Source organism: Epinephelus moara, chromosome 23 (genome assembly GCF_006386435.1).
Source record: "Epinephelus moara isolate mb chromosome 23, YSFRI_EMoa_1.0, whole genome shotgun sequence".
NCBI classification, from domain to species: Eukaryota; Metazoa; Chordata; class Actinopteri; order Perciformes; family Serranidae; genus Epinephelus; species Epinephelus moara.
This window is the reverse complement of record NC_065528.1, coordinates 18,242,686-18,262,245: the sequence shown is the minus strand read 5'-3', so window position 1 is coordinate 18,262,245 and position 19,560 is coordinate 18,242,686. Positions and strand designations below refer to the sequence as shown.

The following is a 19,560-nucleotide window of genomic DNA, read 5'->3' as shown; positions in this document are numbered from 1 at the left end:
AGCAGTCAATAACTTTAAGCATTCCTTTTATTGTGTATGAAAGAAGTAAGGTAGTAACATATTCTCAGCCTAAATGAATAAACTTACAGTTGAAGGTGTGCTTAAAGCCAGGAGAAATATCCTTCTGCATAATCCATTACAGTATAATGAAACTGTCTGATAAAAATTAGGACTAAAAACACTGACTTAAATTAGAGTAAAATTAAAACTGAGTTCCACTGAACAAAAGAGTTTTCAGTAACCAACTTAGACTAAAACTAAATTTAAAATTCTTGTCAAATTAACACTTTAGTTTTGCTGTTTTATTATATTGAAGAAGCTCCTTCCAGTGCACGTGGTAACAACATTTTCTATAATTGTTGTTGAAACATGCAGCACCTCTGTCTCTAACTTCTCTCATACATGCTTCTGGAGCAGAGGCACAAAGTTGCTCCGACATTGCTTCACCGAAGGATCAAAACTGCTTCTGAAAGACGCTCTCCTCCTCCCGACTAATCTTCTCTCTCTTCCTCTCGACTCGTGGCTTCCTCCTCCTCTCCTCTCTTCCCCCGTGACTCATTAATTTGACTCTCTCTCCGCTCTGATAACGAGAAGATGACGGGACGACTTCAGCCGTCATGAACTCGAGACAGAGGGGCAAATCAGGCCACCTCGGCTCTGTGCGAGGAACTGAGTGCACGTTGAGTGTACGTGAAGAAAAGGCCGATTCTGATTACATCTCTTTTTGGCTGAATGTTGTGAGGAATCAATTTGATAGGAGCACTTCCTGCAAACAATGGCGCCTGCGTGCGAGCAGAAAAACGTGTGTGGGATGTGTGTATGTGTAGGCTTATTGTTCGTACTGCCATTGAGAGCACCTATGTGGGTGTTTTAGTCACTAACAATGGCTGACTGGACATGAGTCAATGTGTGTATGGACTGAGTCAGTACAGATAATGTTTTGCTAACAGTGTGTGTGTGTGTGTGTGTGTGTGTGTGTGTGTGAGGGCAGCGAGCATTCTTGGACTTGCAACTTTGTGAGATAATGACAAGGTTACAATGGGTAGCAACAAACTTGTACAGGACTTGTTGTCTTCCTCCGTACACACACGCCTACGCCTACATATGATTAATAGCACAAACTTTAAAACAAGTAGTAAAAGTGTAGTACAGTCGAGTTCAGTGGACGAGCTTCACCCACTCAGAGATCCTGAAAGATTTAATTCTGCAGAAAGTGTGTCAGCTGAGTCTTCTCTAATGTAAACATGGTTATGTGCGTCCCTGTGACCGGCTCTTGCAAAGGGTCTCCCTTTCCCAACGGATGTCTATTCTCAGACTCAAAGTGCATTATGGGAGAGGGGTGATGTCATCAGAACTTCCGAAGCAGGAAGTCACCTCCTGGATTGCTGCCAATGCGCTCTCTCATCGTCTCTCTGTGTCCTCTGTCTTTAGGGTTTGTCAGTCTCGCACACTGTCTCATTGATGCTCGCGTCCTCTGGCTTTCTGTCTATTGTCTTCACATATCAACAGTGTTGGGGAGCAGCGGCGCCACTAGATTAACTATATTTTCCAGTAGCTATGTAAGCTTTTAAGTAGAGAGGGAATTCTTTTTTTCACTAAGTAGTGGCAAATCAAAACCAAATGCTATAACAGTCTGTTTTTGTTGGGTTTTATGGAGACAAAAAAGCTCAGAAATTATTGAAATTATGCTCTTCCAGCCTTATTTTATGCTTCAGGAGACAGTCAATAAAGCAGACTGGTTTGATGTCACGAGATCGGGAACGACAGCCGGGAACTGGTCCTAACTCTGTTTCAGCATACCGTGACTGTCGTACATATGGGATCCGCTTTGACCGTAACTTCGTAAATCTATTCATTTGAAGGCGAAGTGAGAAGGTATTTATTTCCATTATGTACATTTCATTAACTATATCTGTCCATCTTCTAATGTGCGGGGGTCAGAAAGCAGCCAGTGTCTTGTGATAGCTTTCTTACCAGCGGATATCAAAACAATCAATAAGTAAAGCCGAAATCATCGGACAGATTTAATTTACGGCAAAAGACTGTTGTTTATGACTGAATTACGAACCGGACGTGTGACCGTGGTGTAATCAGTGTCATGTTCTTCCTCCTGCACGCTCTACCCAGGCGCCCCCCATCACCTAAACCAAATTGAGTATTTCCAATAGGGTTAGAACGCTTGTGACACCAACAATCTCCTGTTGTGTGCTACATGTGTGAAAGAGAAACCCTAGACGATGTCAAGACCTGATTTTCCAGACAATGTCCAATGTTCGTATGAGAAAAACGCCTCTGTCCAATGGTCATATTAAACAGTTCAAAGTTTCATATAATGAGGTAAATGTATGTTAAAGACCTCAGGCTTCAGACTGTTCTGAATACTCTGTTTCCGACAGTCTTTTTCTATTTTTGAGACAAGCTTTTCTTTCTATGGTCACCTGCTCCTGGCACGCTACTGCAAGAGTTTATATTACATACACTGCTACATGTAGCTTCATGCTAACTTCAGGGACACATGTAATCTTGGTTGCAGATGTTATCAATTTCTCCCTGATTTCAGATCATATTCCTGCTGTAACATGTATGTAACATGATTGTGAAGATGTGTGAACTTAGATGTTTTTATTAGTGATTTTTCCCGGTAAAAAGCGCCACTATTGTCCGTTACATTCATTCTGATGCTGAGAATCAGGAGACCCGGAAATGCCGACCAATCAGAGCAGACTGGGCTTTTTCAAAGCATCTTAGACGAACACGTGGTCCAGCTCAGCATGAGGCAAACGAAGTGTTCCTTGAATATTAAAGCATGTAAACATGTTCTAGTCGAAAACCCAACATACAAATATGAACTTGAAAACACGCGTTACGGATAACAGGCTTACTTTGTGGCTGAATATCATTTGTAGGATAGTGATAGTGAGACACTGGCTACAGTTGCGTTTGTAGCTATGAAACGACGAAAAACATAAAACCAGCATCAGATGGACTGTATTCATAATGAATGCGCCACAATAATATCAGCAAGCAGCGCCAATTAATCAGTGAACACGCCATCTATGGTCACTAGAAGCTGATTGACTGTAGAAAAAGGGCAACGTGCTTTATGTTCTAAATCTAGCCGGCGATTTGACCAGCAGAGTTGCAGGTAACACCATCAGTTAGCTTGAGTCGAGCTCAGACCGGTCAGTTCACACCGCTGCAACTTTTCTCTGCAACATACTGAAACAGTTTCATCTTGCTGCGAATCTTTGGTCTGACCTGGGCTTTAAACTACTTTTTCTGAGGAGCTTGTAGTGTAGCTTTCAGTTTAAGTGTTTCTGTAGCTTAACTACCCGAAATGAAGAGTAGCTTGGAGCTTCGTTAGTTTTAAAGTAGCTTCCCAAAGTTTGCTACATAAAGATGTGGGACGATAGTTTGGAGCTACGGATCGCTGATCAACTTTGGATGAACTTTCTCATCTGTCCTGCAATGTTCTAACACCAGAAAGAGATTTTAAAAAACATATTCATTACAGCACCTGAAGTTAAAATAAGCCACTTAACTGTTTTAGTTTCTTGATTTTCACTTTTTTGATTTTTTAAATATGTTGTTTTTGTCATGAGTAAACTTTTTGATTTGGTTGAACTTCTAGTGCTCTGGGAGCAGGAACGGGGACAATTAAGGACACGTCGTAGATTGTGTGTGTTTGTGTGAGTGTGTTTGGGGGTAATGGAGGACAGTGTGAAGTAAATTACAAAGGCGGCAGTGGTGACTGACAGAGCAAAGCTTTTTTTCCCCAGCTCTTTTAAATAGGTCTAACTGTATGCAGTCCTCTGAGAATACCTCCAGAGGAGAGATCTCTCTTTTTGGCACAAACTCTGTAACTCTTCTTTTTTCAGTCGGTGTAAAGAGCAACATTTTCTGAAGGCCTCTCTTCCCTCTCCTCTGTTCTTCCTACCCTCTCCCTCCTGTGACTAATTATTTGTGTTTTTTTTCCCCACTCCGAGTGCGTTACTCAGCGACATCCTGTCTTTCTTTAACACCAGACAGTATGCACAATGTGTGTGTTGTGTGTATGTGCGTGTCATACCATGCCATCGTGGATCTGCGTGTTGGTGGGGCTCTCCAGTAGCTGCAGCTGTTTCTCAAAGAGCTGGGCGATCGCTTTATGCACTAACTCGTACTGCTCCTAGAGAGACGAAGACAGAGACGGAGAGGGAGACAAAGACGTAATGAGGTAAATGGACGAGAGGTGAAGGAGAGAAGAGAGGAAAAACAAAGCAAGTAAATCAATATAAGAGCAAAAACATTCTCAGGACCACACTCAAAAACATCCATTTACAAGGCGATTGAATTCAACCTGTGTGAAAACAATAGAGGGGCCTTCACTGATGCACACTTATTTGATCTCATTACTTTCCCGGTAAGCCAGTAAGTGTATTGCACTACACATTTTCAGAAATCACATTACAGCTGCCAGCTTCCTCTTTCAAGGCAATCCTGTACTTTGTCTAACAGGGCTCATTTTCTCTCTCAATGTCACGACGTGTGTGTGGGAGGGGACAATAAGTAAGGTCAGTGGGTGCTTCGTTAAAGGGACAGTTCAGCTCAAAATAAAAAACACACATTTTTCCTCTTACCTGTAGAGCTATTTACCAGTCTAGATTGTTTTGGTGTGAGCTGCAGAGTGTTGGAGATATCAGCCGTAGAGATGTCTGCCTTGTCTTGAATATAATGGAGCTAGATGGCACTCAGTGAACTGGAGACACACTTATCTTTGTAGCGTACATTCAAAATAGTAAGATAGATAAGTTCTGTCCTGCTGAGAATCATCTGTCTACAGCAGCGAACATGCAAACACCCTCATGTCAAAACTGGGGCAAAACACACTCAACCAGTTACAAACAATGCTGGGAATGTGTCGACCTTTGCTGAACTGGCTAAGATCTATTTTCAGCCAGGTGTGCAGCAAGTAACACAGGAATGAGGAGACTTGACACAGGCTATGTAATGGAGGAAACGCTGCTAAACAAAATAACCGTCACTCAGACAAATTCTTAGTTAGTAATTATAACTTTTCTTAGCAACTTTCTGAACATATTATGCAGCTAGTTGTGAAAGGGTTTTCATGCAGTCTATGCAACTAACCAGTATTTTCTTTATCAATTAATCTGCCCAGTATTTTGTCATTTCATCGACTGATTTCCTCTTAACAGTCAAAGCATTTTTTTTCTGTCAATCAACCAATCAACTACTCATCGCAGCTCTTACGTCCAGTTACTGTTCAATCGATTAATTTCCAAAACCAGATTCGCAGCCTCTGAGGGCAGACAACAACTTCATGTTGCTGTTTCCTTTTTTACCATTTTCCAACAAACAGTTGAGACACTTGTAGCAGGTGTAAAACTGTTCATCTGACAACGAGACAATTATCACACAAAGGTGATGTCAGCTCCCAGGTTCACTGTGTGAAAATGTGGAAAATCTGGCAACAGTGACACTTTTGCCCAGCTACACACATCAGCATCAAACCACTAATTAGCATTTTTAAATCTTCTGTGTATTACTCCGACAACTTTGTATTACATGTTGCATTTAACTTAATGTATACTATGCAGGATTTCAGATGCATACAAAAGTAATCCTTTCTGATCATCACTTATGACCCATTAGAAGTGTGTGGTGGTGTATTTATCTGTGGAGACTCTGCCTGTATTTCCTTACTTAGGGTGAGGACATGACATTATAAAAAGGTAGCAACCAGGTGCCAGACCATACGCAGCATGCATCCAAGAGAAGGCAACAAAAAATGGTGGACACACCGCTGAGAGATAGCAAATATAGCGAGGCAAAATGCCAAGCAGACAAACTGGCTCCAAAATGAGAGCCGTGTGTTGCTGTGTTCACACCTGCCCAAACGAACCGCACTTAGGGGGCAAATTAACTTGAGTTGGATTGAACTGAACCAAACAGGCCAGGTGTGAAAGCACCCTAAGTATCGGCTTTTTACATTACGTCAAATGTAACATTACTATAATAGTACAGTAGCTTGCTGTGAACGCGCACAAGCAGTGTGAAGAGGAGGAGCCGAGTTTGAACGTGGTCTTTACAAACAATTCCTGCACAGTTTACCTTTAAACAGACCTCAGAGCAGTATGAATGCAACATAACATTCTATATATAAAAGAAAAGACAAACCTTTGTCTGTACAGCAGAGTGTCGTTGCGTCCTCATCTCTTGGATCAACCGAAAAACATTAAAATCTTCTGGTATTTTCTATAAAAGCACACCAAAAGGACAACAAAAGGGTTATTTCTCACTTGAATCTTAACACATTTAGTGTGTGCATTTGTACAGGTATGTTTTAGGCATGTGTAGGAGTGTGTGTGTTCACATACCCCAGCTTTGAGGAGGTTCCATGTGTAGTCGATTGCACAGATAGCTCCCGTCCTCCCACAGCCTGCACTGTACAGTCACAGTCATACAGATTAGATTCAACAGAAGAACAACACGTGGTCAGACACACACACACACACACACACACACACACTCTCCAGCTTCCCGTCTCATCGCAAACATACATCCACTAAAAAACATCAACTCTATATTTCTCTTCTTGAAGCCACAGAAAAGCAGTAAGAGCAGACAAACACATGTATGAATGTTTGTATGTTACGACACCTGGTCCAGACAGGATGGAGACAGGAGCTAAAGGTTATGTGCCATCATGTCTGACACATTAAATCATAAAACTTTATCTCATGCTGTCAAACAGTCTCCGCTACTCTAACAAGCGCAGCCTCTCCGCACACATACAGTACAGCGCACGTCAACCCACACAAGGCATCTTTACATCCTGCTGTGTAACAGAGGAACCAGGAAATGTCCTCCGGCTGCTCATTATAGCTGATTATACACACATGGAGGCTGTGTGTGTCAGCGTGTGTGTGCTGTTGGCACGCATGTGTGCAGCAGACGACTTAAATCTATAGGCTCATGAATCTGTGTGTTGTCATTCTTGTTGACTACTTCACCGTTTTAAAAGGCGGGTTTGCTTTTTATATCATTCTGTAGCTTCCCTGTGGTGTTCCTCATGAATTCAGACTCAAACATTCACATATTGGTGTAAGTACATATGTTTTAGCGCCAAAATGCTTTTTTGGCCTTTCTAAAAACATTCTCCCACATGATCTGACGTAGTTTTCCACATGATGACATCGCTACATAAAGTTCTGGTCTGTTGGTCAATTGTTTGGTCGTTATGCTCTTATCTGACCAAATTCTCATTGGTCGGACAATCGCTGGTGTTACTTTAATAAGGCTGAGTGTCCACCAAAGGTTTCTTTGACCCATCTTAAAAACGACAGCTGTTGTTGTTAAGCGCTTGTCTTTGTCCTCTGTGATGATTGGGTCTTTGCTGTGTTTGTCGCGCCCCTTCTCCATTGTGATTGGATAGCTGGTGACAGGAATGAGCGCAGCGTTTTACTTAAAGTTATACATTTTTCAACTCTCATTTTTAATCAGAAAACAGATAAATAATCACAGAGGATATTCAGTGTCGGATTTATCACTATTTTACCAAGTCTCCGAAGAGACACAGCAATCCAGGGTTGGATTATAAAGCTTCTTAAAGGGAAACAATCACACTGGAGCCCTTGTTGTCATGGCAGGACGGCTAATGCTAGCTACTGGGCTGAAAATAGCAAGTCTCCCTTACGCATGCACGTTACAGAGATATTTGGCATTAGTAACAGTATGTTGTATATAACATCGTCAACCCATAAGTTAACTTGGGCAAGTGTTAATGTCGAGCTCTGTGCCAGGAAAGAAACGCTTTGGTGGAAACACAATGCCACCAGGTTGTGCATTCAATACATAGATAACCTGTGCAGATTGTTTTCCCTCATTGACCAATCAATTGGTCTATGAGTAGGTGGAATATCAGTCAACCAAGATTTTCTTTGGTTGATCACAGCTCTCATTCAAGCGCAACTTTTCAGCCAAGACACAGGTGACGTGAAGGGACGCAACAGTCGGCCTTTTTGCCACTAGTTCTATCATGTCACTTTGATGTCTGAGCCTAAACATGAACTAACAAACTGATTGAGGCAGCGGTAGACCAGCAACTCCTGTGTTCTGCAGGTAAAATTACTGTTTTTGTTAATGGAGTCTGACGGCTTTGAAAAGAGCGATATAATGGCTTAAGTTCCCGTTGGAAAGGGCAGTCTGACAGCGAGGTAAAGCTGTGAATATATTAAACTTACTATAGATAAGTATCTCACATTTCTCCACTTAAAAAAAATCTAAACTAACTCTTTCAGTTATTATTATAATCGCAGCTCTAACCTACGTCACTGCTTTTTTGCCAAACGCTGAGTGTGTTTCCATTTGAGAAACCCTGAAAAGAACGCAGATGAACCGGCTCTTTAAGTTGTCGGCAGAAAGGGTTCAGTAATCTTTGAGCCTGCCTCAACATGATCATTGCCTGAACAATTAACACTTGACTTTCAGATTACAGCAATCTCATCTAATCACTGTAGCTTTAATAAGATTGCAAGTGAAACGAAGACATGTTAAATAGTCACCAAGTTCCCAGTATGAACCAGCTGAACTTGAAAATAAAATCTAGTCTTTGCCAGGAGTAGATGTGTGTTTGCATTCTGGGTCGACCAGCTACTGCAATATTTCTCTGTGGTGTTGAAACGTGATTTCAAAATACACAAACCAGTGTCGGCCACCTGTTGCACATTCTTACTGCCTCCTCACAGACAACCACTGGCCGCTCCATGAATCATTACATTCAATGTGAGAGCGCAAGTTAGAAAAAAAGTGATTCAAGACTATTAATGCAGAACCAGTGATACCAGTGTGCATGTTCTGTATTGTTACTTTATCTTCTCATCTGCAATCAGCCTCTTTTTTAAATGTTGCCTTAGTTACAGTTGGTTCTGTTGGTGTCTCGCAGAGTGTTCTGTACCTACCTGCAGTGCACACATATAGGAACATCGTCGTTCTCTTGGTATTCTCTCATTAGTCCGATCATATCCAGTATGGAGTCAAACGACGAGGGGACGTCGTGATCCGGCCAGTTCATATAATGGAACTGTGTTATCCTCCGAGTTTCCTACAGGGAGACACACAGGGGAATATATTTAAAGGTTTAAAGAGGGTCAGTGGAAGGCCGGCAAATTGAATCAGCAGGCAGAGAAGAGAAAGGGAACGTGTGGGCGAGATTTGAATATTTGCATTTATCGACTTTCAGTGGAGTTGTGCAGTGATATCTGTGTCATTGTTCTTAAGTTTTGTTTCCCAAATGAATGTGTTTGAGCACATTTTACTTCTAAACCAAATAATTAGGCTAGTGAAGTTTTTACATATCATCACTGTCAGGCGGAAACCTCTTATCTCCATATTCGTCACCGTAATTTCTTTTCATAAATCAATGCTATTGGTCACCCTCTATGTCTCCATTGGATCCATTGGATCCTCAAACTGTTAAAGCACCATATTCATTGAATAAATGCTGTGATAGAGCATGTTTGGTGCTGCACACAGCGAAACTGAAGGTAAACAGTTACAAGGAGATTTCATCTGACTTCCAAATAAAGAATGGGTTGTTTGAATGGGTAAGTTTTCTTATTGAAGAAACAATCTTAACACAATAGCCACCAGCCTGGTGTGACTTCCAGCGCCGCGGTGTGGACTGGCTGAATTCAAACTGCTTTAGCCACTACTGGAGGTCAGTCTCCGGAGCTTCCTCCAGCTCTTCTCTAAATGAATAGTCTCATAGTGAAAGGAGTAACGCGGAGGAATCATGGGGAGCACTGGCTGGCTAGATGTCAGTTAAGATTCTCAGTCATCCAGGTCATGGTAACTTTAGGTGCTATATCATAGGCAACTGGACTTGCTTGAGTTTCTTGAAGACATTTCACCTCTAATCCCAGAACTGAAATAGCCTCTTGGATGAGAGGCGAAACGTCTTCAGGAAACTCAAGCAAGTCCAGTTGCCTACGAAATGGTACTTATGACTAGCTAGCTAGCTAACTGTTATCTCAAGTGTGGTCTAATAAAGAGTATCCGACGTCAGAAAAAACTGAACGCACAAAAAGCTGCAATAAACTCTCTAACCTGTACAATGATGAAAATGTAATCTAATGCTTTTACTGCCTCAGATGCCACCGTTCTAATCAGCGTCAGACAAACACATACCATAGACTGTTAAAATAATGGACATAGCTATCGGGACGTCAGCCATTGCTATTTGGAGTCCCGCTCTGAAGCCTCGAGTTTGGCATTTGAGCCATCGCCAGCTTCGTTTTTTTGAGCAATAGTGACCATATTTGGGCGAGAGGCTGGCGCTGTGTAGAAGCGAGAGGTGGATATGACGTAGCCAAGGACACCACCTTTAATTATGCATAATGAGCCTTAATAAAATGTGAACAGGTGAGTTATATAAAAATTTGCTACAGTACAGTTGTCATGAACTTGGAAATTAGCTACAAAGACCAAAACTGTTTGTTGCACCAGGCTGTAAACATGTTTATTTCTGCTGTAAAGTTGGGCATTTTAACATGGGGGTCTATAGGGATTGGCCATAGTGGCCATTAGAGGAACTGCAGCTTTTGTCACTTCATGTTGGCTTCATTTTCTAGCTGTGGAGGTTGCTGCTTGATCTTGCTGGTCAAAAATCTTGTAACCCCACGTGAGCTTGATTTGGTAAAGTACTAACGACACAAATAAGGTTTCCACCCGACAGCAACAATATAATGTTTTACAATGGAACACGTCATTGCTTTAGATATCCATTTTTTATGTGATTTTGCTTACATCTGCCGTCATGTGAGATATACAAGTATAAAAATACCACCATGACTCTTTAAGTGTTGACAGCAGTGGCATAAAACAAACAAGTTTTATGAAAATGCTTTTATCAGTAAAATAAAGTCTAAAGAGCAGCCTGAGCATTAAGTCAGAGAACTTACATTCTCATTTTCATTCTCCACCACCAGAGTCCTGATGAAGTAGTCTGTTCTGGCCTGCTCTGCCTCCTGGAAAACAGAGACAGCCAGAACATTTACACAGCCCTTGACTAAAACGGTCATTAGAACAAAATGTGAGAAATGCAGGAGTCGGACCCCCCCGCTCCTCACACGCTGGTTACATACACACACAGCTGGGATATTAGAGATTTGTCTACTTACACAGGAGATTCTGAAGGGGCCAAAACTCAAGGGCTCCTCCCCGAGCAGCGGGAAATACCGCTCACACTTTTTCTAACCAGAAGAGAAGAGAACAGGAGTTAGCTTTGGCTGAGAACAGAATACCAGACAAATACCACAGCTTCCTGTGCACACACACTTTCTGCTTCGAAATAAACAATTAACGTGACATGTGGAGCGTCAGTGATCACATTCACAGAAAAACAAGGACTAAATACAACCATACAGTACTTTATATACCTACATGTGCAAAACACACATTTACAGAGGCATATACAGGTTATCTGAGCCATCAGTCACACTTAATCATTAGTTCAGTGAACATCTTGACCTATAACAAAGTAAGCTTAAGTCAATGCAAATTGATTCAAGGCTTCAGTAACTGCCTTTAGTGACTTTTCAAATAAATAAATATATGAGCAGACTCAGACAGGCAAGATAAACACATGCAATACTCCAAGTACCTTCACCAAGGTTACAAAGTCCTTTGTATTTTTTGATTTTACTTGTTCAACTAAAAGAATCAAGGAAATGATCATTTTATTTTACGTTTATCATTTAAAGGCCTTTATGTGGAGGGGGCCCTTGAAGGATAAATGGCAAAATGGCAAAAATGCAAAATACTTGCCTGCAAATATTTCGCATCAAATTGCCACGGCTGGTTCTGTAGATATTTTAGTTGGTGGGACAGTTTAAGGTCCGTTTGGGGATGCTAGCGCTACGTCTGAGCAGAGTCATTCAAGTCATTCAAGTTTCGTATTTTTCATTGATTTTTATCTTTGTTTCATTTTTGATTTTTCCTCTCACTTCAGTTTAGTTTCCAGAGTGGGTTTGTTAGTTTCAGTTTAGTTTTTGCTGTTAAAAATGTTTAGTTTTAGTTTAGTTTTTATTAGTTTCAGTATTAGTTTTAGTTTTTTATTATAATACAGTGGGTATTTGTCAGATACAACACTTAAGTAGTTTAAAATAGGTATTACAATGCAAACACAACACTGTGTAAAGGCAATTGACTCACCGTCATGTAGACAACCCGGTCAAAGCTAGAGACATTTCCTATATTTTTATTTTATTTTAGTCATGTTATGTAATTTCAAAACATTGTTTCAGTTAGTTCTCATTTCTTTCTACAGTCTTTTTTAAAATTCAGTAAACTAAAATGTATTTTCAAACCTAGTTTTAGTTTTTAGTTTAGCTCTGTAACTGTAATAACCTGACATCTGAGGAGGCAGAGGACCAACTACCATGATCTTAATGACCCAGAGCAGCGTCTAGCAGTCTGTTTTACGTATACTGTTGTATAGCTTTAGCAACTACAAGCATTTTTTTTTTTAAATGCTCTGAGTGAAAGCGAGTTCGCTCTGGTAAACACGAACGCAGTGTCAGAGGTGCGTTTCACGTTTCAACACCACAGAGAAATTTATTAGCATGCTGCAGGGTCGTGATCCAGTTTACACAGCAGATTCCCAGAACGCTACATTATAAGTTTGCAGATGACATGGCTTTTCTTGTGCTGCTTTCAGACGCCTTTCATATTTAAACCTTTGAACCCTGAGCAAATTGATTTGATCTCTTCAAAAAACATGGGAAAAAAGGCATTGAGTAACTTGGTAAAAAAGGGGGGGGGGGGGAAATTATAATAATAATAATAATAACAATAATAATAATAATAATAATAATAATAGGGAAAAAAGAAAAAGCTAGGAGAAAACTATATTTAGAAATATTATAATTACTGTATTACATTTTTAAATGATCCGTATTTGTTTTTAACTTTTTTTTTAACGAATTTTCTTTCTTGTTTCTTGTTGGCCATTTCTTTTGTTGCTCATTGCCTTCTTCCCATGTTTTTAATAGAAATCAAGTCAATTTGCTCAGGTTTCAAAGGGTTAAAGGACCAAGACTTAGGACATTGGTCAGTCCTGAATAAGTTTATTGATCAAATCTCAATCTGAACAAATCACTGAAGAAACAAGGAGAGGAGATCGAGTTGGTGATGGAGGATAAGTACCTGGGAATTATTATAGCCTGCAGGCTTTCCTCTGAATCAACATGCTGGTGCCATTTAAAAAAAAAATGCCAACAGTGCATGTATTTTCTTAGAAAACTGAACTTTTTTGAATGCTAATTTTAAAAGTCTTACTTTAATTTACATCTTTTATTGACAGCCTCCTTTGGTATTGTATCGTATGCTGGTATGGAAGTCCCAAAATCAGGGACATTAGAGGTTATTTTTGCTGCGTAGTGCTTGCGTTCTTTGTGAAAGTACTCATTACAAAAAACAGTTCAAAGGATCACACTGACGTGCAAAGTAATCGCACCAAAAAAACGCCACAGTGTATAAAGGCCTGAAGACAAATGGGACCTAAAACATAGTGTAACCTTGGTAGAGGTAACAAAGCACAGATGTGTATAGAGCCACATGAACATACATATGTACAGCTGCATGCCTAACACTGACACGAACACACAAACACACATGAAGGGATTAAATATCACAGCCTTACCCTTCCCATCTCGAACTCTCGACAAGCCATTACAATAACCTGCAGAGACACAAACAGGAAGGATTACAGTCAATATTTACACTCAGCTTCTCACAGCTAAATCTTATATTTCCAAAAATATTTATCCCTATATGTTCTATTTATGCAATGCTGAAGTTGCCAAACGAGGTGCAGACAGTCAGAGGAGCACCCTGCCCCAGACTATGAACAACTTCTATTTCTTACACTCCTGCAGTGGTGGAGCACACTTCAGATCATTTTTGATCACACGTTTCACTCTTACATCTATATCTCACATCATTCTCTTTGATCCTACAGGAGTAATTATCACAGCCAGCTTTTCAGAGCATGAGTGCTATCCATCTGGTGGAGGCATAAGCACTCCCCATCTGGCTGACAACCGCATTAAATATTTATTTCAATTACTTTAATTATCACACCCACTTTAGTAAAAAGAAAACGCACTAAGTAACAGCTTTCTGTTCGTATTCAGCAAACATTCAAGTTAACACAGAGGGACTAGGCCATCTTAAAGAGGACATATTGTGCTCATTTCAAGGTTTGTGCTTGTATTTTGGGTTTTTACATGCTTTAATGCTCCAAAAACACTTTATTTTCCTCATTCTGTCTGAGCTGGAACACCCGTATTCACCCTATGTCTGAAACGCTCTGTCTGTTTCTAAGACACCCCTCCCGAAAAGGCCCAGTCTGCTCTGTTTGGTCAACGTTTTCAGGTCTTCTGTATCTTTGCTGACAGTCTCTCAGCCTCAACCAGAGCTACAGCAAGTACCCGCTGCCTCAACATTTTAGGGACTAGATACCAATTGCTGTCAAATACATAAAATATATAAATAAATAAACAGTAGATTGATCACACAGGAAGGTTAGAATAAGACGGTGAGTCCGTAAAACTTGCACCAACATGAACATGAACATCTGACCCTTTCACATTATTTGTATGACAGATAACAAGTAAAAGCATAACAGGTCCTCCTGCTCTATCAGTCCTTCTCCCTCCTGCTTTCACCCCCCCATTATCCACTGAGCCATACTCACAGCTACGTTGTACTCCCAGTTCATCCTCCAGAAGTCGATGACAGTGTTCGGCAGTGGGCCCTGAGTTGCAATATAGGCCTCTGGGCCATCCATACCCTGAGGGGAGCGCAGAGAAAGAAAGCAAGATCACAAATCGACTCCACTTTATCTCCACAATGGTTGTTACTGTGATTCATACAGCACTTTATACCGCATACATTCTCCTAACACTGTAATCAAAGTGTCAAACAGCAAAGCAACGTGCTTATTTACCTTGATGAAGTTAGCATTGACATAATCTGTGTCCTGATTGGATGTTTTTAACGTCAGCTTCACCCTACTGTGATCAACTGTGGAGAAAGTAAAACAGAGAGAGAGAAATATTTACTTTGATGCAGAAACAGATGATGAAATAAACCAAGACAAAGCGAAAGAGAAAAGAGAGGACAGAGACGAACAGATAAGATAGAATGAGATATAGAGAGAGACAAAGTGAGGCCAAATGAGTCCAAGCTGTGATGTAAAGAGGTTAATGGGCACACAGCAACATCCTCATTCCTAAGCATGTGTATGTGTGTACACATCTGTTACGCATGAACTGGTTCTTCCTTTGCCTTATCAGCAGCTCATTCACTAAAAGCCTTAATGAACGAATGAATGCATGAATGGATGGATGGGTGGGTGGTCAGAGGAGAAAAAGAGGATAAAGGTTTTAATAAAAAGTAGGACAGATGTTGGGTCATGGAAGCTTCCCCCGAGGTCACTGAGTACAGCGAGAGCTCTCTGTGAGACAGAGACCATTTCATGACCTATTACCACATACTGGATATCTGTGTTTGCTCTGAATGTATGTGTGCGTATATTTCTACCAACAGGACAGGTTTGAGTGACCTTCTGGAGACTGAGAGTATGTGTGTTTCTCTTTTCAATCTCAAACTTCTTTCTGTCATTCGCTTTAAGTCTGTCTCTACCCATTTACTTTATTATAAACCAGGTAGTCTGATTAACGTGGTCTAACATACATATACTCGACTATTCGTTCCTTTATTTGCAGAGAGTTTGAGACTTTGGACAGGGTTTAGTGTGACAATGACAAAGCTAACTGAGCTAACGACACTTTTGGGTCATTGTTTTTTTCTTTCATTGCTCATTGCCTTCTTTCCGTATTTGAAAACCAAGCCAATTACCTCAGGTTTCAAAGGGTTAATAACACGCAGCAGACAATCCTAATTATTTGTATGTGATTGTTTTGTTGGTGGTATTTTTTTTTTCTGGACTATGATTCTGTTCTGTGAATATCCAGTAATGGGGGTATGTGAAACCTGATAAAAATAATTATCTAAAAATATATATATATATACTGTATGTGGCCTACCACACAATATTGACTGAAATAGCAAGTTAACAGTAACCTGGAAATCCAGATGCCCCGCCCCTAGCAAATTCGAATTTGCACTACACGGTGATCTGGCCCCAACGAGCAGAGCCCGCTGAATCGCCATTGGACCAATCAGATCAGTCTATCTGACAGAGGCAGGCTCTGGGTGGGCGTAACATGATGACGACAGCGCTGCGCCGTAGGAGTCGAAAAGTAAACAGCCAACATGGCAGCTGCCGAAGGACCGCGTCCATTCAATTTAGCTTTGGAAGAAACATTTAGCCAACTACACTTATCTTTTTCCTTGAGAGAGGAACAAAAGACTGCCCTAGAAGCCTTCGTTTCCAGGAAGGACGTTTTTGCCGTCGGCAAACTAATGGGGCTTAGTGAAATTAATACGTCACCTTGTTTTTTGCTCTGATGGCTATCGTGCTATCCAATTGTGTTCGGCGGCATTTAATATGCCTCAGTTAGTGCCGCCCCTTGGGTAGGAAGGGTGTATCAGTGAGTGCCGGACTTAAAATCTTTCTAGATTTGAGTCTGGATTTCCAGGCTAAGTTAACAGTGTATTTTTTCCGAGCCTTAGTTTCTATAGTCTCTCTTGGATGACACAGACTTTTCATAATGAGTGGATCGTCAAGCGTTTAAAAATATATATTAATTTCGACCGGATTATGCAAACTGCATATATTCTAATTCTCACTTGGACACAACAAAACGCCATGGAGCGTCATTCCTGTGGGCTACGGCAACACTAACCCCCGAGCTTGGCTGAGAAGGACTAAATGCACAAACCCGTTATTTTTAAATATCCCATGGAGAGAGACTCTCACTGCAGCCTGTTTTATTTTGTTCTGAAAATGTCGGCGTGCAGCCTCGTTCTGTGGACAATAAACGAGATACGGACAGATCTTCTATTGGCCACATTTAAAAGAGTAAACAGCCAAACAAACAAAAAAGATTTTAGCAATAAATCCAAGCATTACACCATGCAGCGCTGCTTTGTCAAATCTAAGTGTTGTAATAATTAGAAAGGTCACTGTGATTCAGCTGCAGGCTTGTGAGGTAACCAGTGCTGAACGTGCAGACAGCCACTGAGGGCTGTTGTTGCTTGATAACATTTGTTCTAAATCTAAATTTGTACATTTTGTCCCAGGTTTGCTGTTGAAGGATCATATTGGTACATTGCTGGGTAGATTACAGAGGATAGCGTGTATGGAAGTGTATGTAAAGGCTTACAAGAAATAACACGACTAGTAGTGTGAATTCTAGCTAACGCAGTCTAATGCAGAAGTACTACAATAAAACAGTTCTAGAAAGCACTCAGGGTTATTTTGTCCATTCCATTCACATGACTTGAGTAGATATTGGCAAGAATTTGTTGTTGTACCGGTACTTACATGGCAGTATATCTTTATATCTGTTCTTCTTGACATTCTCTTCCCTCTCTCCTACGTTGGTGGGGTAGATCTTCTCCGTCCGGTATTTAGTCGATAACCTCCGTAACCGCTGGAATAAACAACACAACAGGAGCATGTTTAGTACGTAGATAGTAATAAATTATCTCCCCTTCCTTCTCTCTCGCCGACGGAGATTATACGTGATTTGTCTGTAAGTATAAATGGAACTCATGAAGGGAGTACTTCTCTTTGACAGCACACAGTAAAGAAATAAATGAGAGTGGAGCAAGGCCAACCTGAGATACAAGTCAAACAGAAGTCTTTATGTGAGTGCCACACCACTAGAAAGGTAGACAAAGCAGACAGAGTTTCAGAAAGCAGCGATAAAAGACATGGAAATCTGTGGTGTCTTTTTACACAGATAACTATTCAATTTGAGTTTCAATTAAGTTTTTTTTTTTTTTTTGCTCCGAAGCGTCCTGGCACACATACACACAGGTTTCAGTGGTTAGACTCTTCTGACACACACACATTGCTCATCCTTTAACAATCACACTGCCACTATTATAACACAGCAGCCTAACCCGCACACACTCCTGCTCCTCTTTGCATGATGGTGCATTAAGTTAAGTGTGGCCAAATCTAATAGCAGCTGACACTGATGAAGACACATTCAGTTAATGGGAGGAGAACAATTACAGTGTCTCTTGTCTGACAGCTGGCTAACGCTCAACTTGCAGTCCTTCAACTCAAATCCACTAATAACACACTCTAATTTGTTTATCGGTACAGATTTCACTATATAGATTTTCTGACAATTTGTCTATTAATGTCCTTCCTCTGGTTGTCTAAGACCAGTTCAGGTTTTTGTGCATTTTTTAATTAGTGTAGCACCATTTCACGCAAAAGCAAGTTGCTTTAAATGAAAGAGAAAATGGTAAATGTACACACACCTACAAGTACAAATACACTGACATGTAATGGTGCAAACAAACAGGACAGTTTCATGGTGATATTTGATTTACAGGATTTTTTTCATCAATGTGATGAAGTGATTTGTCAGACGTGTCATTAATTGGATCAGGCATGAAAGGACTTTTCAAGGACACAGAAAAAGACATTTTCTATCTAGTAGTTTTTTTGTTGTATCTCAAGTGAATTTCCAGAAAATGCACATTAAACACCATGACCTACAACTGCAATATACAATCATATAAAGCAGGAAAGCTGACTTCATTCTACAAACCAACCAGAAAAAAATCCACGTCAGTTGTCCTACCCAAACAGGTGCACTGAAGCCTCTCTCTATAGAGGGTCACATTTTTCTCCAGGATGTTGCAATGTATCAACTGCAACAATTAACACATACTCAATCGACCCCCATGAATCCTGCCAGAACTTGCATTTTTGTCCAATTACCACAATTTGACCAATCAGCATAGTTTACTGTGAGTCGCCAAAGACACTTCCTTAAATCTGGTTGTGAAGTTGCAGCAAGTGCAGCACAAGCATCTCACATTTACAAACAAAATTACTGCTAAAGACCACAATTCCCTGAAGTTCTACATGAGAGCGGAGGCAGTAGAAATCAGAGTGAGAGAGGCGTGCTTGCCTGTTTGCATGACAAATTCTGTGTGTGTGAGAGACTGTGTTTTTGAGTTAAAGAACATATTTCATGAATAAAAAGTCCTGAATAAAATTTTTAAACATGGAGTGTCAACTCTGTCCAGCCTTTTAGGTAAAGTTACAGTTACTTGGATCACTTAGTGCAGTTTTTTTCCCTACTGGAACAAGTTCCCTGTAGTTTTTAATGAATTACACAAAAGATATAACCTGGAAATCCAGATGCCCCGCCCCTAGCAAATTCGAATTTGCTCTGCACGGGGATCTGGCCCCGACGAGCAGAGCCTGCTGAATCGCCAATCGGACCAATCAGATCAGTCTATCTGACAGACGCGGGCTCTGTGCGGGTGTAACATGATGACGACAGCGCTGCGTCGTAGGAGTCGAAAAGTAAACAGCCAAGATGGCAGCTGCTGAAGGAC

At 40.7% G+C, this 19,560-nt stretch overlaps 1 protein-coding gene across 3 annotated transcripts in view; it reads right to left on the bottom strand.

The window, feature by feature from the left end:
• Nucleotides 1–19,560, bottom strand: part of ptpn12 (protein tyrosine phosphatase non-receptor type 12) — an 80,914-nt gene that overhangs the window by 36,686 nt on the left and 24,668 nt on the right. For all 3 annotated transcript variants that reach the window (XM_050036113.1, XM_050036112.1, XM_050036114.1), the window contains exons 2-11: nucleotides 17,516–17,624; nucleotides 15,011–15,087; nucleotides 14,759–14,854; nucleotides 13,703–13,741; nucleotides 11,181–11,252; nucleotides 10,962–11,027; nucleotides 8,961–9,103; nucleotides 6,378–6,444; nucleotides 6,178–6,255; nucleotides 4,070–4,168 (exon numbers count right to left, since the gene is read on the bottom strand). In XM_050036113.1, coding sequence (XP_049892070.1) covers nucleotides 4,070–4,168; nucleotides 6,178–6,255; nucleotides 6,378–6,444; nucleotides 8,961–9,103; nucleotides 10,962–11,027; nucleotides 11,181–11,252; nucleotides 13,703–13,741; nucleotides 14,759–14,854; nucleotides 15,011–15,087; nucleotides 17,516–17,624 — 846 coding nt within the window. The remainder of the gene's footprint in view (nucleotides 1–4,069; nucleotides 4,169–6,177; nucleotides 6,256–6,377; nucleotides 6,445–8,960; nucleotides 9,104–10,961; nucleotides 11,028–11,180; nucleotides 11,253–13,702; nucleotides 13,742–14,758; nucleotides 14,855–15,010; nucleotides 15,088–17,515; nucleotides 17,625–19,560) is intronic.